At 52.7% G+C, this 23837-nt stretch overlaps 1 protein-coding gene across 1 annotated transcript in view; it reads left to right on the top strand.

Annotated features, from left to right (window-relative positions):
• The window catches only part of DNAH17 (dynein axonemal heavy chain 17), a 167174-nt gene that overhangs the window by 39590 nt on the left and 103747 nt on the right, over positions 1 to 23837 (top strand). Inside the window, exons 17-22 of the mRNA XM_063656557.1 lie at positions 6537 to 6677; positions 12435 to 12578; positions 14844 to 15026; positions 19540 to 19794; positions 21778 to 21947; positions 22597 to 22819. Of these exons, the coding sequence (XP_063512627.1) occupies positions 6537 to 6677; positions 12435 to 12578; positions 14844 to 15026; positions 19540 to 19794; positions 21778 to 21947; positions 22597 to 22819 (1116 nt within the window). The remainder of the gene's footprint in view (positions 1 to 6536; positions 6678 to 12434; positions 12579 to 14843; positions 15027 to 19539; positions 19795 to 21777; positions 21948 to 22596; positions 22820 to 23837) is intronic.

The following is a 23837-nucleotide window of genomic DNA, read 5'->3' as shown; positions in this document are numbered from 1 at the left end:
CCTCATCTCCTTGTCTCATAAGGGCACTGGTCATGCTGGATGAGGGCCCACGCTAATGACCTCATGTTAACTTAAGCACCTCTTTAAAGCTCTCATCTCCAAATGCCATTGCATTCCGAGGTACGGGTGTCAGGGCCCCTACACATGGCTTTGGGGGGCACAGTTCAGCCCCTACCAGCCCTGCCCCAGTTTTGGTGCTGGGCAGGCTGGCAATGCTCTAGCTCCTTCCTTCACGAGCCTGTCTTCTCTGTCTGGGGCGTGCAGAGTTCTTCATTATCTTTAGGGTCAGAAAATGTCACCAAAGTGTCCAGACGTGTGCCTCTTTGTGTTAATGTTTGCTGGACGTCATAACATTCTTCCAGCCTGATGACGGTGTTGTCTCGCCAGCTCGTGGGCATGACGTTGCTCCTCCTCCTCCCCACACCTCCCTGTCTGCTCTGGCACACAGTCCATCTCCCCAGCGTCTCAGGTCTGGGGGCCAGGTCTCTTGTCTGTCTCTGCACGTGTGGCTTCTCAATCTCTTCACTTTGTTTCACGCCGAGGGGTTTCTGTCCTTTCTGTTGCCTGCAATGCTCACGCAGCCTCCTCTGTGGCTGTTCTCTCTCTCTCCTCTACTGAACTGTTAAATCCAGAAACCAGGCCCTTCAAACCCACAGTCTTCCGAATCTTCAGCAGGGGCCGCAGCAGGTGCAGGGTCTCAGAGGGTCGGCTGCAGGCTCTGGGCGGTGGGGAGCGAGCAGGAGACAGGAGAGGCCCACTCTGGAGGCAGATCCTGCAGAGATTCCTGCTGCCCCTGAGGCCCCGGCTTGCCCGCTGCCCACCGCCCACCACAGAGGACCAGGGCGGCACTTTCTCTCCATCTCTGAGACCCACTGTCTTAAGTAAACCCCCCTTTACCTGAGCTAGCTTGTTTGCACCAGAAGTTTTAACTAAACCACAAAGTATTTGCTTCCTCCTGGTGCTGAGCTGAGATGCTGAAGCCGGGTAGTTGGGTCTCTGGGCATCAAGGAAGGAATGATCTGTTGGCCAATTCTGCGGTTGTTGGGTTCAGGGATGCGTTTTGAAGAAGTTCACCTCTGCATCAGAAAAGCAAAGGTGACCTCCGAGCAGGGAAGGCAAACACTTGGGCTCACTGTCCTGGTCATTTCAGCAGGCTACAAGAAAATACTGCAGACTCAGTTCCTGGTGAGGGCTCTCTTCCTGGCGTGCAGACGGCCACCTTCTCGATGTTCCTCACGTAGTAGAGAGAGGTCGCTCTGGTGTCTCTTTCTCTGCTTAAAGGACACTAACCTCATCAGGGGGTGGGCCCTACTCTCATGATCTCATTATCTCATCTAAACCCAAGCACTTCCCAAGGTCCCTGCCTCCTACTACAACCACACGGGAGCTAGGACCTGAATATGTGAATTTTGGGAGGTGAGAGAACACAGACGTGCAGTTCATAACACTCACCCAATAGGGGCTCTGCTAACCCCCATTATAAGGAGAATAATCACCAAACTGGCCACAGTCAGAATCAGCTGACCTCCTGTGTCTCCATCCCCATCACTTTCTTCATCACGTCCATTCTGAAGCTGCAGCAGCTGCACAGTGACCAGGCTGAAAGCCAAGGGGCTTGGTGGAGGGGCCAGCGTGCTCTGCACTTAGGTGTGGAAGCAGAGCCGGGCAGAACACTGGCTCCCAGGCACATGCCCTCAGATGCATCATGCCACCTCAAAACTAGCAAAAACAGACATGACAGCCAGCAGCATCTAGCTCCCCAGCTTAGTGAGAAAACCAAGCAATTGGAAAAGAAAATGGTTCAAACTCAGTCCATCAGGCCTGGAATCAATAATTCCTGTTTGGAGTTTGTACATTCTCAGGCCGTGCCCTTAGCACTCAGGTGAACAGCAAAGGGGTTAGGACCAAAATGAGGCTGTTCAAAGATTGTGCAGCATTTGAGAGGAGCAAGTCATTTTGGTATCTCAGAAAAACACAGATTGATTGAAGCTATTTATGTAGTAAACCTAAGACATTTTTTCTTAAATTAAAAAGGCCATGGCTGGGCGCAGTGGCTTACGCCTGTAATCCTAGCACTTTGGGAGGCCGAGGCGGGTGGATCACGAGATGGTGAAACCCCGTCTCTACTAAAAATACAAAAAATTAGCCGGGCGTGGTGGCGGGCGCCTGTAGTCCCAGCTACTCGGGAGTCTGAGGCAGGAGGATGTTGTGAACCTGGGAGGCAGAGCTTGCAGTGAGCCGAGATTGTGCCACTGCACTCCAGTCTGGGCGACACAGTGAGACTCCATCTCAAAAAAAAAAAAAAAAAAAGAAGTCCATGACATCTATGAAATAACAACAGAACGAGAACGAAGAACAGAATGAGAGGAAAGCAGAGAAGGGAAAGGACATGGCTAACAAAGTCAAAACTGCAAAAGCAGAATTAAAATATACTGAAGCACCAGTTAGACTAGAACTAGTGCTGTGTAACAGTGGATGTATTAAACGGAGGACAATTTCAGGAAATTGCTAATATGCAAAGGGAAATAACAATAGATAATGTGTAAGATGAGGGAGACGAACAACATAAAAATCATAGTTGTTACTAAAGAAGTAATAGGCTGGGCATGGTGGCTCACACCTGTAATCCCAGCACTTTGGGAGGCCAAGGCAGGCAGATCACTTGAGGTCAGGAGTTTGAGACCAGCCTGGCCAACATGGCAAAACCCTGTCTCTACTAAAAATACAAAAAGGAGCCAGGTGTGGTGGCACACACCCGTGATCCCAGCTACTAGAGAGGCTGAGGCAGGAGAATTGCTTGAACCTGGGAGGTGGAGGTTGCAGTAAGATGAGGTCACACTACTGTACTCCAGCCTGGGCGACAGAGTGAGACTCCATCTCAAAAAAAAAAAAAAAAGTAATGAACAAAGATGTAATAGAAGAAAATTTTCTCAAGCTGGGGAGACAAAAATTAAAGGAAGGCCTGAGTGTGGAGGTCAAAGTGGGTAACTGATTTCCAGGCCAGATGACACATGTAGACATATTCTGACCAAAATTTTAAATCACAAGGATACAGAACAACATTCTGCATGTTTCTACCAAGCAGGTAGCCCACACAGAAACAAAAATCAGGCAGCCTTTTGACTTTACACAGATTTCCAGAACATGATAAAAATGGCCAGTCTTGAGAGAGGCTCCTGACAATTATCTGTGAATGCAACAGTAAAGTCATCCTCACACATGCAGAGGCTTAGAAAAATACCATTTGGGTACCCTTCCTGAGAAACCTATCCCAGGATGTATTCCAGGACACCAAGAGATCAACCACATTCTAGAGTACCAAGAAGATAATTAACATTTAAAAAGACTAGCAATGAGCTTGGAACCAATTAAAGAGATAAGTATATAAAGAGATAAATATAGTTATAAAAGGTTATATTCCAAAGTCAAAAGCAATACAAAAATAAAAATTTAAGTGGTAGAAACCATATCCATGGTGATAAACGTGATCAATAATTGGAAGTTAGGAGGAGGAAAAAAGGTGGGGCAGGGAAGTTAACCATATCCTAAATTCCTAAACATGGATAATGGGAATCAAAAGCAATTTTTCTTTTTTTTTTTTTTTTTTTTTGAGATGGAATCTCGCTCTGTCACCTGGGCTGGAGTGCAATGGCACAATCTCGGCTCACTGCAACCTCTGCCTCCTGGGTTCAAGTGATTCTCCTGCCTCAGCCTCCCGAGTAGCTGGGATTACAGGCATGTACCACCATGCCTGGCTAATTTTTTGTATTTCTAGTAGAGATGGGGTTTCACCATGTTGGTCAGGCAGGTCTCAAATTCCTGGCCTCAGGTGATCCATCCCCCTTGGCCTGCCAAAGTGCTGAGATTACAGGCATGAGTCACCACGCCCAGCTGCAATTTTTATTTCCAAAATTATAGAAATACTTAAAAGATAGCTTTAATAAACTTAATGGCAAGTTCTAGTGGAATTATAAACAGGATTTCTCCTATCCAAATCGCTAAAGAATATAAAAGCAAATAAGCTATAGTTTTTAAAGCAAAATACCACAACAAAGGGAAACAGTGAGAAAGCAGAAAGGATAAAACGTGATAACAAAGGGCAAACATTAGTTACAGTATATATAAATTATTTAAAAGCAAAATATTTAGATTGTTTAAAAATGTAATTATATGTTACTTCCAAGAGATATCTAAAACAAAATGGAAAGGTTGAAGACAAAATGATTGACAAGTAGGTGAAACCGTATGAAACTTCTAATAATTGACTGTTTTTGACCTTTAAAAGATGGCAATTCTCACAGCTGAGCTCAATGGCTGATGCCTGTAGTCCAAACACTTTGGGAAGCCAAAGCGGGAGGATTGCTTGAGCCCAGGGCCTTCCTATGTTGCTCAGGCTGGGTAACACCTGTGGTCCCAGCTATTCTGGAGGCTGAGGTAGGATCACTTGAGCCTGGGAGGCTGAGGCTGCAGTGAGCCGAGATTGTGCCACTGCACTCCAGCCTGAGTGACAGAGCAAGACCCTGTTTCAAAGGGAGAAAAAAAAGCAATTTTGAATGGTAATCTTATTCACAGACATATATATACATCCTTGCATACATTACATACACATAAACAAAATATTAATCAGCAAAGAACAACTCGGGGCAAAAATATATGTTTAGCTAACCATACATAATCAAGTAAAATCTATATAAAAATTATAGTTGTCCTAAAATATTGTGTTCCCAATGAGAATATTGTCAATATATAAATAAAAGCAAAAGCTATTAGAAGAGTTGAAAAATGGGCAGAACGCAAATGTAATGGGAAGGCTAACGCGGCATTATTATAGTGCCACGGACTGCACGTTTGTGACTCCCAAACACTCCTTTGTGGAAGCCCTGATCCCCACTGTGATGGGTCTTGGAGACGTGGCCCTGGGGAGGCAGTTAGAACATGAGAATAGAGCTATCATGGAGGAGATTCGTGCCCTTATAGCAACAGACATGAGAGAGCTCACTCTGCCCCTCCGCCATGTGAGGACACAGCAAGAAGGTGGCTGTTACCGTCTGCACACCAGGAAGAGAGCCCTCACCTGGAACCAAACATGCTGGCACCTTGATCTCAGACTTCTAACCTCTAAACCTATGAGAAATAAATGTCTGTTGCTTAAGCGCCCTAGTATATGGTATTTTGCTTATAGTAATCCAAGCTGACTAAGACATACACAGAACACATTTTTCTGACCATGAAGCAATAAAACTGCTAATAAAAAAAAAGGGAAATCCTTCTAACAAGGGAAGTGCAGAGGCTTAATCACATCGTTTATGTTCACACAAAAGCATCAGTAGAAAAACTAAAAGTACTCACATAAATATCGGATACTGGCCAGAGGAGGGAGGCGGGTGATCTAAGTCTTCATTGTTCACACCAGAGTCAGAGACAGCTGAGAAACGGCTGAACGGATATAGAGTCCGTAAATGGTCAGAGTGACAGAGGCAGCCGTGAGGAGGAAAGCTGAGGTTCCCTCATGTTTCCAGTGGGGGATGGGATGGAGGATAGGGAGACATGGGCCAAAGACTGTTTTTTGACCAAAAAAACAAACAAACAAAAAACTTATTAGGTGTTTTGTTACCATGTATGTATCATTTTAATGGAGATGTGTAGGGAAAAAAAATCTAATGACAGATAACAGTAAAGTCCAAATCATAAGTGGCCACCACCCTTTTTTTTTTCTTTTTTTTTTTTTTTTTTTGAGACGGAGTCTCACTCTGTGCCCCAGGCTGGAGTGCAACGACGCAATCCCGGCTCACTGCAAGCTCCTCCTCCTGGGTTCACGCCATTCTCCTGTCTCAGCCTCCCGGTAGCTGGGACTACAGGCGCCCTCCACCACGCCCGGCTAATTTTTTGTATTTTTAGTAGAGACAGGGTTTCACCGTGTTAACCAGGATGGTCTCGATCTCCTGACCTTGTGATCCTCCTGCCTCGGCCTCCCAAAGTGCTGGGATTACAGGCATGAGCCACCGCGCTCGGCCAAGTGGCCACCACCCTTGTGGTGGAACTCCCACTTGCAGGGGAGCCAGGTCCTGACCCTACTCTCTACCCTTTCCCACCCCTGTCAGCAGGTCAGTGGCCCCCACAAAAGGGACTTACTTCCACTTGGCCCTCCGTTTGCAGCTATGGACGATCCACCCAGCATCGACCACACACTCCTCGACCCTCAGGTCCTTCCGTCCCCCTAAAGAGAGAATTAGATGCTCCTTTCCTGAGAGTGACCCCATTCTGGCCCAGTTGAGTGAAACATCTCAATGGTCTATCTGTGGTTCCCCTAGGCCCTGGTTTTGGTTTTCAGCTAAATTCTTTAAGGCTCTCTGGTCAACAGTCAATTAGGCACAGGTCCTTAGTGGCCCCTGATGGGCACGGATCATGGAGAACTAGACTCCAATCCAAGATCAGGCAGCAGTGAGGAAGCTCACACCAAAAGCATGCAGCAAAGGACTGCGACCGAAAGCGGTTTCTCCAGAACACCTTTTCTCACTCCTGTGCTTTCCTTCCAGGACTGGTCGGCCAACCCGCTGTTTGAAAGAAAGGACAATAAGAAAGAGGCCCTGTTAGACTTGGATGGAAGAATTGCCAACCTCAACAAGCGCTACACAGCAGTCCGGGATGCTGGCGTGAAGATCCAAGCCATGGTTGCAGTAAGGAAACATCCAGGAGGTTTTTTGAGAACCCACCTGCTTTTAGCAGGGAGGAGAGAGTAAAGGCAGAAGTGGAGATTTCATAAAAATGATTAGTGACACATTTTTAGTAATCACAGAAGTCTGTGATCTGGCTGGATGCAGTGGCTCTCACCTGTAATCTCAGCACTTTGGGAGGCCAAGGTGGGTGGATCACTTGAGGTCAGGAGTTTGAGACCAGCCTGGCCAACATGGCGAAACCCTGTCTCTACTAAAAATACAAAAATTAGCCAGGTATAGTGGCAGGAACCTGTAATCCCAGCTTCTTGGGAGGCTGAGGCAGGAGAATTGCTTGAACCTGGGAGGCAGAGGTTGCAGTGAACCAAGATTGCACCACTGCATTCCAGCCTGAGCGACGAGAGTGAGACTCCATCTCAGAAAAAAAAAAAAAAAAAAAAAAAAGTATTTTAGGGCAGTTTTTTTTGGGGGGGTTTCCAGTGGATGGTGCAAATCAGTGGTGTGGACTTTAATGATGAGTCACCCCTTCCAGACAGACCAACAGGCCGCACCCGGGGGATGAGCCATTATTGGCTGTTCCTATTGTTACGTCATTGCTCTAAAGATCACCCCAGGAAGTGACTTGACTGAACCAGAATCTGTTTGCCTCATTCCCAGTTCCCATCCCTCCCCTCCCTGCCATGGTGCCAGAAGCTCCCTCTAAATTAAAATGCTAAACTGCAAAAATATTACTTGGAAGAGTTAACTGATTAGCTTGTTAACACTCTCAGAAGGGTTGGAAACAAGAGCACAGGAGAGAGATTTGACTTAGGGTTAGGAAAGGTTCAGAGGGCAGGAGCATAGCAAGAGGGCAGGCGAGGAGGCAGGACTGGGCTGAGGCTGAGGCCAAGCAGCAGGGACAGGAGCCTAAGAGGGGCAGAGGCAACAAGCCAGCCTATCCTGTTCCCCAACTGTGATGAGATGGCGTTGCCTCTTGTGCACAACTCTGTCACCACGTATGGTTACTCTCATGACAGTCATTAGAGCTATTTCTTTTTATCTTATGCTGAAGTTATTTGTGCCCAAGTCTTCTCTCCCTTATTAGAATAAACCTGACTGAGGGGATAGACTGAGTGGAATTAATCTTTGAGTTTCCCTAAAGCACTTACTATCCTAGAGATTCATCCATTCATCTGTCCACTCATCCACCCACCCCAACCACTCACCCCACTCACCCCGCCATCCACCCCACTCACCCCGCCATCCACCCCACTCACCCCGCCATCCACCCCACTCACCCCGCCATCCACCCCACTCACCCCACTCACCCAGCCATCCATCCACTCATCCACTCATCCACTCATCCATTCATCCATTCATCCATCTACTCACACATCTACCCACCCCACTCATCCATCCATGGGCTCACACACCTACCCACCCCATTCATCTGTCCATTCACCCACCCCACTCATCCACCCTACCCATCCACCCACCCCACCCATCCACCCACCCCACCCATCCACCCACCCCACTCATCCACCCCACCCATCCACCCACCCCACCCATCCACCCACCCCACTCATCCACCCCACCCCACCCATCCACCCACCCCACTCATCCACCCCACCCCACCCATCCACCCACCCCACTCATCCACCCCACCCCACCCATCCACCCACCCCACTCATCCACCCCACCCATCCACCCGTCCACCCCACTCATCCACCCGTCCACCCCACTCATCCACCCGTCCACCCCACTCATCCATCCACCCCACTCATCCACCCACCCCATCCACTCACTCACCCACCCACCCATCCACCCATCCATCCATCTATCCACCTACCCACTCACCCATTCACCCATCCACCCATCCACCCATCCATCCATCCATCCATCCATCCACGTATCCACACATCCACCCATCCATCCACGTATCCACCCATCCACGTATCCACTCATCCACGTACCCACCCATCCATCCATCCACATACCCACCCATCCACGTACCCACCCATCCATCCATCCACGTACCCACCCATCCATCCATCCACGTACCCACCCATCCATCCATCCACGTACCCACCCATCCATCCATCCACGTACCCACCCATCCATCCATCCACGTACCCACCCATCCATCCACGTACCCACCCATCCATCCATCCACGTACCCACCCATCCATCCATCCACGTACCCACCCACCTATCCATCCATCCATCCACCCACTCACCTGTCTACCAACCCCATCCATCCATCTATCCATCCACCCTGTTCATCTATCCATTTACCCACCCCACTCATCCACCCATCCATCCATCCACCCATCCATCCACCCAGCCACCCACAGAGTCACCCACCCACCCATCCACCCATCCACCCACCCACCCACCCATCCATCCACCCACCCACCCACCCATCCATCCACCCACCCACCCACCCACCCACCCACCCATCCATCCACCCACCCACCCACCCATCCATCCACCCATCCACCCACCCACCCATCCATTCACTCACTCATCCACCCATCCATTCACTCACTCATCCACCCATCCATTCACTCACTCATCCACCCATCCACTCACTCACTCACTCATCCACCCACCCACCCACCCATCCACTCACTCACCCACCCACCCACCCACCCACCCATCCACTCACTCACCCACCCACCCACTCACTCACCCACCCACCCACCCATCCACTCACCCACCCACCCGCCCACCCATCCACTCACCCACCCACCCGCCCACCCATCCACTCACCCACCCACCCGCCCGCCCACGCACCCACCCACCCGCCCGCCCGCTCAGTCACCCACCCGCCCGCCCGCTCGCCCACCCACCCGCCCGCCCGCCCGCTCACCCACCCACCCACCCGCCCGCCCGCCCGCTCACCCACCCGCCCGCCCGCTCACCCACCCACCCACCTGCCTGCCCACGCACCCACCCGCCCACTCACTCACCCACCCGCCCACTCACTCGCCCACTCGCCAACTCACCCATCTACTCACTCACCCACCCACCCACCCATCCACCCACCCACCCACCCATCCACCCACCCACCCATCCACCCATCCATTCACCCACTCACCCACCCACCCATCCACTCACTCACCCACCCACCCATCCACTCACTCACTCACCCACCCACCCACCCATCCACTCATCCACTCATCCACTCATCCACTCACCCATCCACTCATCCACTCATCCACTCACTCACTCACCCACCCATCCACCCATCCACTCATCCACTCACTCACCCACCCATCCACTCACTCACTCACCCACCCATCCACTCACTCACTCACCCACCCATCCACTCACTCACCCATCCACTCACTCACCCACTCACCCACCCATCCACTCATTCACCCACTCACCCACCCACCCACCCATCCACTCACTCACCCACCCACTCACCCACCCCCCCACCCCCCCACCCCCCCACCCCCCCACCCATCCACTCACCCCCCCACCCACCCCTCCACTCACTCACCCACCCACCCATCCACTCACCCACCCACCCATCCACTCACTCACCCACCCATCCACTCACTCACCCACTCGCCCACCCATCCACTCACTCACCCACTCACCCACCCATCCACTCACTCACCCATCCATCCACTCACCCACCCATCCACTCACCCACCCACCCACCCACTCACTCACCCATCCACTCACTCACCCAGACACCCACCCACCCACCCACCCATCCATCCACTCACTCACTCACCCACCCACCCACCCACTCACTCACCCGCCCACCCACCCACTCGCTCACCCGCCCACCCACCCACCCGCCCACTCGCTCACCCACCCGCCCACTCGCTCACCCACCCACTCATCCACTCGCTCACCCACCCACTCATCCACTCGCCCACCCACCCACCCACCCGCCCATGCACTCACCCACTCGCCCGCCCGCTCACTCACCCACCCACCTGCCCGCCCACGCACCCGCCCGCCCGCCCGCCCGCCCACTCACTCAGTCACGCACCCACCCACCCGCCCGCCCGCCCGCTCACCCACCCGCCCGCCCACTCACCCACCCGCCCGCTCACTCACCCACCCGCCCGCCCACTCACCCACCCGCCCGCTCACTCACCCACCCATCTACTCACTCACCCACCCACCCACCCATCCACTCACTCACTCACCCACCCACCCACCCATCCACTCACTCACTCACCCACCCACCCATCCACCCACTCACTCACCCACTCACCCACCCACCCATCCACTCACTCACTCACCCACCCACCCATCCACTCACTCACTCACCCACCCACCCATCTACTCACTCACCCACCCATCCACTCACTCACTCACCCATCCACTCACTCACCCACTCACCCACCCATCCACTCACTCACCCACTCACCCACCCATCCACTCACTCACCCACCCATCCACTCACTCACCCACTCACCCACCCACCCATCCACTCACTCACCCACTCACCCACCCATCCACTCACTCACCCACTCACCCATCCATCCACTCACTCACCCACCCACCCATCCATCCACTCACTCACCCACCCATCCATCCACTCACTCACCCATCCATCCACTCACTCACCCATCCACCCACCCACCCACCCATCCACTCACCCACCCACCCACTCACCCACCCACCCATCCACTCACCCACCCACCCACCCACCCATCCACTCACCCACCCATCCACTCACTCACTCACCCACCCACCCACCCATCCACTCACTCACTCACCCACCCACCCATCCACTCACTCACCCACCCACCCATCCACTCACTCACCCACCCACCCATCCACTCACTCACCCACCCACCCACCCACTCACTCACCCACCCATCCACTCACTCACTCACCCACCCATCCACTCACTCACCCACCCACCCATCCACTCACTCACCCACCCATCCACTCACTCACCCACCCACCCAGTCCCTCACCCACCCACTCACCCATCCATCCGTGTACCCACCCATCCATCTGCGTACCCACCCATCCATCCACCCACCTATCCATCCATCCACCTACCTATCCATCCACCCACCTATCCATCCATCCACCTACCTATCCATCCACCCACCTATCCATCCATCCACCTACCTATCCATCCACCCACCTACCTATCCATCCACCCACCTATCCATCCACCCACCCATCCATCCACCCAGCCACCCATCCACCCATCCACCCACTCACCCATCTACCAACCCCATCCATCCATCTATCCATCCACCCCATTCATCTGTCCATCCACCCACCCCACCCACTAATCCACCCGTACAACCAGCCACCCACCCAAACACCCACCAGCCCCTGCTCTGTGCCAGGCCTACTGCTGAGTGCTGGGGGTACAGTGGTGGAGAGGATGGTCAAACTTCGCCCTCATGAATTTGGGCATCAAAAGGGCATGCAGACCAAAGACAAATCAGACAGGTAAATAAAATGATTTTGAGTGGCCCTCTGAGCCATGGCGGGCATAAATAACAGGTTGCTAGAGGAAACTCAACTAGAGATGGAGGGTTCCTTTGGGAGGAAGGGACATTTGAGCTGAAATCAAAAAGATTGGAAGCCAGACCCAGCAAAAAAGTGAGGGAGCAGCCGTGCAAAGCCTCGCATAGGGAGGAGGCCAGCACCTGCAAGATGCTCAAAGCAGCCCCGTGTGTCCGGTGTGTGAACATGGACGGGCGGTCCAGAGAGTCACTAAACAGTGTGATCAAAGAGCAAGCACAGCCAGTGAAGTGAGGCCCAACTGTGTGCTTCTGTTTGCAGGAAAACGCAGAACTCTTCAGGGCAGACACACTGAGCTTGCCCTGGAAGGATTATGTCATCTACATTGACGACATGGTCTTAGATGAATTTGACCTGTTCATTCGCAAATCTCTGAATTTCCTAATGGACAACATGGTTATAGATGTAAGTTATAAACGTTATATATATATATATATATATGTATATGTATTCTTATCTGTTAGAATCTATAGTTTCTAATTTCCTGATGAAAGAACAGGCTATCATTTTATAAATAGACTTATTAAAATATACCTTAGGCAATCCACTTGACCTAGTTTTAAACCTGGAAGTCCTGCATCCCAGAATCCCCTCAGTCCCAGGCACTCAGGACCACTGGTCACCTTAAATCTGCCATAACATAAATTTGGCCGCAGAAAACCTCAAGAGATCTAAGAGGCTGGCCCTACCTCACTGCCAGGTGAAGGAAAGTGGACACCACTGCCCCCTACTCATGTGTATTGTGGGGAGGGTCTCCTGTCAGCAACAACAGCCACTCACCTACTCAATTCTATATGGCTGAGTAGAAGGTAAACCAGTCAGCAAAGAGGTTGTGCTGGTTAATCCCATGGAGGCAGGCTTTCCATGGCAATGGCCCCTTTCCTACCTGTATCTTCTTTTTATTTTTTATTTTTTTGAGACAGAGTCCCACTCTGTTGCCCAGGCTGGAGTGCAGTAGCATGATCTCAGCTCACTGCAACCTCCACCTCCTGGGTTCAAGCAATTCTCTACCTCAGCCTCCCAAGTAGCTGGGATTATAGGTGCCTGCCACCACACCTGGCTAATTTTTGTATTTTTAGTAGAGGTGAGGGTTCACCATCTTAGCCAAGCTGGTCTTGAACTCCTGACCTCGTGATCCACCAACCTTGGCCTCCCAAAGTGCTGGGATTACAGGCATGAGCCACGGGCCCAGCCCTGCTTCTTTTTTGTTGTGATGGTTTCCAAATGATTTTGAGTACCACCAGGAGGCCAAGATCAAAGGCTCCCCCAGGCTACCAACAACAAAGGAACGCGGCAGTGTCATGCCGATCAGGGAGGGTGGATGGTGTTTGAGCCTGGCATATGGGTCTCAGAGGCCAGCTGGTAACCAGTCACAGACCCAAAATTCAGTTGACAAAAGTAGTCGTCACTACAACTGTCCCAATGAAAGCGTCTCAATGAAAACCATAAAGAAGTCCAAGTAACAAAGTGTCCTCCTCAAAGAGTTCCGGGGAGTCCTCCTACTTTGCAAGTAGCCTGGGGGCAGGAGCAGACCGGAGTCTTTAGAAAAGTCTGGTCACCCAAGTCCAGGACAATTGACCGTTAGTCCCAATTAGCACCTCACTCAGATACTGATACAGCCCCCTCCTGCTCATAGACAAATTGGGGGGCTCAAAAGCCCACCACCCACAGGTCCAATGAGGACTCGTTCGGGGGCAGATCAGTGGCCACGGTGTGATCTCACAGCCTGGTGGATCCTGGCCCACATTTTGAGAATCATTAGTTTGGCAGGAAGAGCACTAGGGTTGACCTCAATCCCATCACTGTAAACCAGACCAGCACCTCCAGCCCTGCAGCCTCACAGGGGCCTCCATAGCTCTGTAAATGGGGACTTCCAAGGGAGAGGGACAGGCAGGCTTGGCCAGCCCCTGCAGTACCTGCTTTGTGTGTTAGTGATTCATTTAGCCCCTGCAGTAACCCAGAACAATGGAAACAATGTCTCCATTCTTTTTTTTTTTTTTTTTTTTTTTTGAGACAGAGTTTTGCTCTTGTCGCCCAGGCTGGAGTGCAATGGTGCGATCTCGGCTCATTGCAACCTCCACCTCCTGGGTTCAAGCGATTCTTCTGCCTCAGCCTCCTGAGTAGCTGGGGTTACAGACACCCACCACCACACCCAGCTAATTATTTTGTATTTTTAGTAGAGACGGGGTTTCGCCATGTGGGCCAGGCTGGTCTCAAACTCCTGACCTCAGGTGATCCACCCGCCTCGGCCTCCCGAAGTGCTGGGATTACAGGCGTGAGCCACCGCGCCCAGCCAACAATGTCTCCATTCTATAAAATATTTAGCCTCATTTTATATATTTGGGGAAACTGGGAGTTAAGTGATTCCCCAAGGCCTCACAGCTGGCAAGTAGCAGGTGCGGGCTTTGAACCGAGGTCTGAGTTCTACCTGATCCTGCCCTTCCCCTTGCCCCAACCTGCCCCTGCCTGCTTTTGGCCTTGTGGTTGTGCATTTGGCTCCACAGCGATTGCTCAAGGAGTAGGGTGCGCTGAGACATGAGCTCTCAGAAGCTTCTCAGATAAGTGGAAGGCAGTGACACATTGATGGTACGGAGTAGATGATCAGGGCCCTGATAATCGTCCAATGGAGGACAGAGGTGTTGACCACTGCCAACCCCACCCCTGTTTCAGGAGAGTATCGCTCCCCTGTTTGAGATCCGCATGGAGCTGGATGAGGATGGGCTGACGTTCAACCCGACCCTGGAGGTGGGCTCAGATCGCGGCTTCCTGGCGCTGATCGAGGGCCTGGTCAATGACATCTACAACGTAGCCAGGCTCATCCCTCGGCTGGCCAAGGACAGGATGAACTACAAGGTCAGTCCTGGCCTCTTCTGGCTGTACACAGGGCCATCCATTGCTTTCCCCATTTGGCGTTGCCGCCCTAACTCAGCAAGGCTTGGCTGTTTACCTTTTTTTTTTGTCTTTCTTTTTTTTTTTTTTAGACAGAGTCTCACTCTGTCGCCCAGGCTGGAGTGCAGTGGCACGATCTGGGCTCACTGCAACCTCCGCCTCCTGGGTTCAAGCCATTCTCCTGCCTCAGCCTCCCGAGTAGCTGGGACTACAGGCACCTGCCACCACGCCTGGCTAATTTTTTGTATTTTTTTTTAGTAGAGACTGGGTTTCACCGTGTTAGCCAGGATGGTCTCGATCTCCTGAACTCATGATCCACCTGCCTCGGCCTCCCAAAGTGCTGGGGTTACAGGCGTGAGCCACCGTGCCCAGCCCTGTTTACCTTTTAAATGACATCGTGTGACCTCTAGGATGACATGGCCACTTCTCTCCCCACTCCCACATCTGTCCTCCTTCCCAAAGCAGCAGCTTCTCAGTCAACCTGCCTGGGTTTCATTCCCTCATCATTCCTCCAATCCCCCGACACGATGCCAAGAGGGTAACCTTTCCCAACTTCCTGACTCTTCACTCAGTCCTGTAATTTTTTTGAGACAGGGTCTCACTCTGTCACCCAGGCTGGAGTGCAGTGGTTCAATCTCGGCTGACTGCAGCCTCTGCCTCCCGGGCCCAATTGATCTTCCCACCTCAGTCTCCCAAGTAGCTGGGATTACGAGCATGCATCACCAAGCCCAACTTGGTTATGTATTTTTTGTAGAGATGGGGTTTTGCCATGTTGTTGCCCAGGGTGGTCTTAAACTTCTTTATTTTTTTATTTTTTTATTTTTTGAGACAGCGTCTTGCTCTGTCGCCCAGGCAGGAGTGCAGTAGCACAATCTCAGCTGACTGCAACCTCTGCCTCCTGGGTTCAAGCGATTCTCCTGCCTCAGTCTCCTGAGTAGCTGGGACTACAGGTGCATGCCACCATGCCTGGCTAATTTTTCTTTTTTTTTTTTTTTTTTGTATTTTTAGTAGAGACGGGGTTTCACCATGTTAGCCAGGATGGTCTCAATCTCCTGACCTTGTGATCCACCCGCCTTGGCCTTCCAAAGTGCTGGGATTACAGGTGTGAGCCACCGTGCCCAGCCTCAGTCCTGTAATGTAAACACTGATTCTCCCCACTGCCTTCTGAAATCATCTCTTCTAAACACATCAAACAAGACACACGGAGAGCCTGGCCAGGCTCTGGGGTAGGAAGGACAAAAGTCATGGGAAATTTAGCTCCCCGCTTAAGGGAGGTTTGAGGTGGTGTGTTTGTCAAAGCATCTGTTTGTATAGCAATAAAAAAAAATCTGAAAAGACTTAAATGACCTAAATGTTTGTGGAAGAGGGGAGTGGCTTGACCACTTCTGGCCCAAACACAGATTCTGTGAATTGTCACAATGAGCCAAGGATGGAAAGGTGTTGTGACAGGTTATTAGATGTTTATCAAGTTATAGAACAATGTTTAGAATATGGTTTCATTTGCTTAAACAAGCAAAAATCTGGCTGAGTGCTTACCAGGATGGGAGAAAGGAGGGAGGGGAGAGGGATGTGGCTGCAGGCTTTTCCTCATGCATTTCTGTGTTGTTTGAATTGTAAAATAATGGACACGTATGATTTGTCATAACAAATATTTACAGCGAGATGAGCTGTCCTGTCCGGGAGGGAGGCATGTGCGTGTGCTCGTGTGTGTATGCACGTGCGGCAGGCAGGCATGCATGTACAGAGGTGACGTGAGGACACGAGGGAACAGCTAATGACCTGAGAAGGTCAAGGACAGCTCCCGAGAGGAGTGGGCATGTGAACGGATTCTGGGAGGGCGGGAGGAGGTTTCCATGCTGAGAAGATGGCTGTGATTTTAAGCCCAAGTGCAGGCAGCAAGCTGTTCCAGAGTTGAGAATAGAATTTGCCCCAGTTACGCAGACGCTAGGTTAGCACGTGTCCTCAGAATCAGTGTGTCCCGGCTGTGCCCCTCCCACTGTCCCCAAAGCAGGCTGCTCTCGGGCACCCACGGTTGCTGCAGACAGAGCTGCTCCACCCCTGGGCTCTGCCAGCACACACACTCAGGCTGTCTTGCAGACACTCTGGGACGCTCAGGCAGAACATTCCAGAGCTGAAGGGCCTGTTGCCCGGGAGAAGGGTCCCTCAAAAGCCTGCTGGTCTAGCAGAGTCTTACCTGGTGCCAAGCTGTGGAAGACAATGAGAGGGTCAGGCATCTAGACCGCTGGGTCCCAGGGCCACTTCCCAGAGACCCAAGTACCCTAGCTTGGTGGCAGAGAGTACCCAAGGGATGCTTCCCATGGGTACCAGGGTGGCCAACCCAGAGGAGTTGGGGTCAGGACAAGGAGGAGAGAGAATGTGGGCCCCAGGCTGCCACAGGGATCTAGAGAGCTGAGGTGCCCACAGGGGACACCAGTAAGGCGCAAAGACCCCAGGCAGTAGGCCTCACCTGCCTCTGGTATGCCAGGCTGCCACCAGCCCACCCCAACTGGAACTTGGATCCCATCTGGGGAGATCCAAAAGAGTGCAGGGGACAATCTCGGCTGGAGCAGGTGGATGCCTGGAAGTTACCACACTGAAATCCAGAAGCACCTGCCTGTGCTGTGAACACTGCACTCCCGACCCCGAGCAGAAACAGGGGCAATGAGGAGGGGCGAGAGCCACATGTCAGCACAGGCCAGCCCGTGGCTGAATTCTGAAGCACACACCAAATGCTTTCCTGCAGCCACGAGGAGCTTCAGGCTTCTCTCCCCTGTGGTTTCTTTTCATCCACAACTTACATGCAGAGTGGCCCGGTCCAGCCCTAGGGCCAACCTTCCCCTTCCATCCCAGCCCCACTGACTTCACCTCCTCAATTACACCGTTTCTTTGTCCCACCCCTTACCAACGAGGTCCCCTGCACAGACAAGATCTCCATGCACATCTGGGTCCCGATGGGGCCTCTCTGCAGCTGTCATGTGGGCTGTGGGCTATAGGCCGTCTTCAGTTGTCTGGTACCTGACCCTGGGTGATTTAGGGCAGGGGAAATACTGGCTTGGTGTGAGAGTTGGGTAAAGGGGAGTGGTTGAGGGTCGGCTGGTTTGCATATGGAAGGCATGCCCCCAGATGAGCCTTTTGCTGTCTCAAAGAATTGCCTAGCCCTGGGAAGGGCAGGCTCTTCCCGGCTCATAGGTTTTTTTATTTTATTTTTTTAAGATGTCAAAATTGGGCTGGGCGCATTGGCTCACGCCTGTAATCCCCACACTTTGGGAGGCTGAGGCAGGTGGATCACCTGAGGTCAGGAGTTTGAGACCAGCCTGACCAACATGGTAAAACCCCGCCTCTACTAAAAATGCAAAAAATTAGCCAGGCATGGTGGTGGGAGCCTGTAATCCCAGCTATTTGGGAGGCTGAGGCAGGAGAATCGCTTGAACCTGGGAGGCAGAGGTTGTAGTGAGCTGAGATCGGGCCACTGCACTCCGGCCTGGGTGACAGAGCAAAACCCTGTCTCAAAAAAAAAAATAAAGATGTCAAAATTTCATAAGATACAGACAATAAAAATGTGATTAATACACACACCGACCACCTTGGGATTCTCCAGTCCTGTATATAAGCCAATGAGTTCTCTTTTTGCTTAACCAGTTTGGGTTGGGTTTTCTGTCACTGGCAACTAAAAAGGTCCGTCCAGCACTGGCCTCTTGTGCTCCCTGCTCTAGCCACCGACGGTAGACTTCTTTTAGTTCCCCTAACACGCTGCTTCCTCCTACCACAGGGCCTTTGCATGGGCTTTGCTGTTGCCAGTAAAGCCGCTTCTCTTGCTCCTTGTCTACCCATCCATCAGCTCTCAGACCAATGGCCATTTCCTCAGGGCCGTTCCCTGACCTGCTCCCCATTTCACCTGAAACAAGGGGGAGGGCGGAGATGCTTTTTTCTGTGATTCTTTGATGAATGTCGGACCCCATTCCTGGGCTGTACACTCTCTGCCTGTGTCCCCAGTATCTATCCCAGCATGTGGTACACAGCGAAGGCGAGCTTTTGAATGCATGAATCGATGTGTGAGTCATCTCGGGTTCCCCAGACAAACGTCACACTTGGCATATCTTCCCATGGCTGAATATTGCAAATTGGCAAAGGTTCCTATTTCCTATAGGAGAGCTTGGGCCAGGCACAGTGGCACGTGCCTGTGGTCCCAGCTACTTGGGAGGCTGAGGCAGGAGGATCGCTTGAGCCCAGGAGTTCTGAGCTGTAGTGTGCTATGCACTAAGTTTGGCATCAGTATGGTGACCTCCCAGGAGCGGGGGACCACCAGCTTGCCTAAATAGGGGTGAATCGGCCCAGGCTGGAAAAAGAGCAGGTGATCATGAGAGATTGGAAGCCCTTTCGCCAACAGAGAACCACTTCTCAAGGCCGAGAGGACAACACCTAAATTATGAACCAGGCAACATACCTCCCCTTTTTGCTTCTGCCCTGCCCCTTTCAGATGGACCTGGAAGATGATACAGACCTCATAGAGATGAGGGAGGAGGTGTCCAGCCTGGTCATCAATACCATGAAGGAGGCCGAGGAGTACCAGGATTCCTTTGAGAGGTACTCCTACCTCTGGACGGACAACCTCCAGGAGTTTATGAAGAATTTTCTGATATATGGGTGTGCAGTCACTGCGGAGGACTTGGACACCCGGACAGATGACACCATCCCCAAGACACCGCCCACCCTGGCACAGTTCCAGGAGCAGGTGCGTGCAGACCTCACCCACCAGCCTCCTTGTCTCCAGAGTCTTCCAGGAGAGGATCACCAGGCTTGCTTTAAAACTTGGGTGAATTGTTTTAAGATGCAGGTTTCCTGGTAGGGCAAGGCAAACATCAGGAGGTGACCACCATTAGAAAGGCAGTTTGTTACTCACCGTTCCCAAGAAGGGGGCATAGCACACCACACAGGCCTGCCCGGGGGAGCATCAGGGTCAGTCAGGAGGCAGAGGGAGCTGAGGAAAATGTGGGCAGTAAAGATCCTTTATTGTGGCTTCCAGGGAAGGAATGGGCAGAGGTCACAGGCTTAGGGTTGGCAAGTTTGAATAATTTCAGCAGGCTCTAGGCTATAGGTGCTCTCTGGTACCTGACCTCAGGGAGATGAGGGCTGAGGGCGAGTGAGTAGCAGCCCAGAAGGTAAAACCCTGTGAGAGCCCCATCAAGGGGATGGTCGGAGGTGTGGGCTCCGGGTTGGCTCTTTTGCATGTGAAACCACACCCCCAGGTGAATTGTTTGTTATCTCTCGAAATCGACTAGGCCTGGGGGGGTGGGTGGTCGTCCATGGGCAAGACCTCAGATGTCAGAGCATGAAGAACACAGAAGATCACACCTGTCAGTAATAACCTCAAATGTTAGTAGATTCACTTCCCCACTTAAAAGATATAGACTGTCTGAATGGATTAAGGTGACCCCAATATATGCTGCTTAGAAGAAACTCACTTCACCTGTAAAGATGGATTGAATGCAAAAGAATAGAAAAAGAGATTCCACACAAACAGAAACCAAGAACAAGCAGGAATAACTATAGTTACGTCAGATAAGACAGACTTTATGTCGGCCGGGCGCGGTGGCTCACGCCTGTAATCCCAGCACTTTGGGAGGCTGAGGCAGGTGGATCATGAGGTCAGGAGATCAAGACCATCCTGGCTAACGCGGTGAAACCCTGTCTCTACTGAAAATACAAAAAATTAGCTGGGCGTGGTGGCAGGTGCCTGTAGTCCCAGCTACTTGGGAGGCTGAGGCAGGAGAATGGTGTGAACCCAGGAGGCGGAGCTTGCAGTGAGCCAAGATCGTGCCCCTGCATGCCGGCCTGGGTGACAGAGCGAGACTCTGTCTCAAAAAATAAAAAAGACAGACTTGATGTCAAAAACAGTAAAACGAGACCAAGAAGGTCACTATGTAATGACAAAAGGATCGACTCAGCGAGAGGATTTAACAATTCTACATATCTATGCACCCAGCACCAGAGCACCCAGATATATAAAGCAAACAGTAGTAGATCTAAAGGGAAAGAGAGACCCCAATACAGTAACAGGGATTTCAACACCCTACTCTCAGCGTTGGACAGATCATCTAGACAGAAAATCAGCAAAGAAACGTTGGAGTTAAACTGCACTTTAGACCACAGGGACCAACAGACAGCTGCAGAACACTTTATCCAACAGCTGCAGAAAGAATGTAGAAAATAAGAAAACATAGTTAACGCACAAACCTCTAGCTCTGTTCCCAACACACAGTGAGAGAGAGGGCCCTGTGGGCAAGGGTGGCCCATGCCTAGGGGTACATTCTGTAGCACAGGGTTGGGGCAGCAGGAGGAGTGACAGGGGCCTCAGGTCGTAAATCAGCACCAAGAAGGATGAGCTAGGGGTGCCCTTTAGGAGCCTGTGACCCGGTTCACCTCTTGAAGTTTCTGTCCTACCCAGCTTCAGAAGTCCTGCTGCCATGACCCATTCTGCCCCTTTCTGATGGACTGGCACCTTCTGGGGCTAGACTCTGGGGCTGGAAGGAAAAATAACTTGGAAAGAGGGCCCCCATGTGTCCCGTACTGCCCTTTGCTGACCCCGGCGCCACCGTGGCCGGCAGGTGAGCGGCACAGGTGCAGTGCAGGAAGGCCCTGAACTGAGGCCCCGTGCTGACGCCGCCCCCGCCAGGCTTGCAGGCTATGACAGGCTGCCGGTGGCTGTGTTTTCCAGATCGACTCCTACGAGAAGCTGTACGAGGAGGTGTCCAAGTGCGAGAACACCAAGGTGTTCCACGGCTGGCTGCAGTGCGACTGCCGCCCCTTCAAGCAGGCCCTGCTCAGCACAATCCGGCGCTGGGGCTTCATGTTCAAGCGGCACCTGAGCAACCATGTCACCAAAAGGTGGGTCCCCAGCCGTGTCCTCGGGGAGCCCAAGGAATGTGCAGAGCACCGGGGAGTGGTCCTCCACTCGAGTGGGTGGCATTTGTCAGGTGCCTCCTCCGGGGTAGCAGGGGTTGGAGGCTGGGCTCCAAGGCCAACTGCCCCACCAAGCGTGAGCAGAAAGGTGTCACCAGGCTTCGAGCAAACACTATTCCTCCTCCAACCCTGATGTACCGAGCACCTGCTCTGTCCGGGTGCCAGATGCGGAGGAAACCTGAAGTCTGGCAGGGGAGGCTGGCACTGAACAAACAGACCAGCAGCCGTGGAATTACAGGCGGCCGTCAGGGCCATGCTGGGTACAGTGCCAGGAGAGAGCGTTGCCTGGCTGAATTCCATCCCGGAGGCTAGTGAAGGCCTCTGGGAGGTGGCCGTAGCCTGGGACTCGAGGATGGGCTTGAGCTAAGTTGCTGAGGCTTGGGGTGATGTCCGGGCAGGGGCTGAGTGAGCTGGAAGGATCCAAGGTGGGCAGGGGTGCTTCCTCCCCACCTGGGGCCTTCAGTGATGGCCAGTTGACCTCACCACGGTCGTCCCTCTCTGATGGGGCTCCGTACCATCAAGGGTGGGCCCAAGGGGGACTGGGCCCATCACAAATGGTCCCCTTGTCCCCTAGCCTGGCTGACCTGGAAGGCTTCATGAAAGTCGCCAGAATGGGCTTGACCAAACCCCTCAAGGAGGGGGACTATGACGGGCTGGTGGAGGTGATGGGGCACCTGATGAAGGTCAAGGAGAGGCAAGCGGCCACCGACAACATGTTTGAGCCCCTGAAGCAAACCATCGAGCTGCTCAAGACCTACGGGGAGGAGATGCCAGAGGAGATCCACCTGAAGCTGCAGGTACGTGGTGGGTGGGTGTGGCTGCGTCCAGGTGAGCAGGGAGAAGATTGCGGGAGGCACCACCAAAGGAAGAGCCAGCCCGGCCGCGACCATGGATCAGCCCATCACACACAACCACGGGGGACGCTGCGGGCTAGATCCCCTCTGGACATCGTATCCCCATGGAACAGGGAGGCACGGGGAGGAGGTTTCTGGGGGACAGGAGACCCTGGGGACTGCCTCCACACTGAGGCCAGTGCTCCCTCCGTTCCATTGGTGTTTTGTTGGATTAAAAATGTCTTCATTGTAATCTCAGCACTTTGGGAGGCCAAGGCGGGCAGACTGCCTGAGCTCAAGAGTTTGAGACCAGCCTGAGCAATATGGTGAAAGCCCATCTCTACAAAAATACAGAAAATTAGCCAGCCGTGGCTGGCTAGTGTAGTCTCAGCTACTCAGGAGGCTGAGGCAGGAGAATTGCTTGAACCAGGGAGGCAGAGGTTGCAGTAAGCTGAGATCGCACCACTGCACTCCAGCCTGGGCGACAGAGAGAGATTCTGTCTCCAAAAAAAAACAAAAAAAAATACAAAATGCCTTTATGTCCCACGTCTCCTCCTGAGTGCCTGGTGGGAGTGCCGGTGGAGGTGGGTGCCAGGATGGTGGAGAGAGAACAAGGTCAGGGGGACCCTGGGGAGGGATTAGGCAGCTGAAGGGGGCGGGGCTGGCAGCTGCGTTTGCGCAGCACTTGACAGCGAATTCAAAGAACCTCGGCTGTCAGCATGGAGGGGTGTGTGCAGGCTGGGCGAGGGTGGAAGGATGGAGAGGGTGTGTCCTAGAGCTGCTGCCCAGCCACGTCTAGGTGTGGCCACCGAGGAGACCCCGCTCCCTCCTCTCTTGAGTCTGGCCTGGAGTTTCCAACTCCTCCCAGCCCGTCCACCCCTCCTCCCTCCCTCTCCCCTTCTCTGTGTCCAGCCACAGACGGGGCCCACTCCCCTGTCTTATGTACCGACTCCAGCCAGTGCCCAAGACCCCACAGCCCTGG

Source organism: Pongo pygmaeus, chromosome 19 (genome assembly GCF_028885625.2).
Source record: "Pongo pygmaeus isolate AG05252 chromosome 19, NHGRI_mPonPyg2-v2.0_pri, whole genome shotgun sequence".
NCBI lineage: Eukaryota > Metazoa > Chordata > Mammalia > Primates > Hominidae > Pongo > Pongo pygmaeus.
The sequence above is the reverse complement of the archived record's forward strand: the minus strand, read 5'-3'. Positions and strand labels throughout refer to the sequence as shown.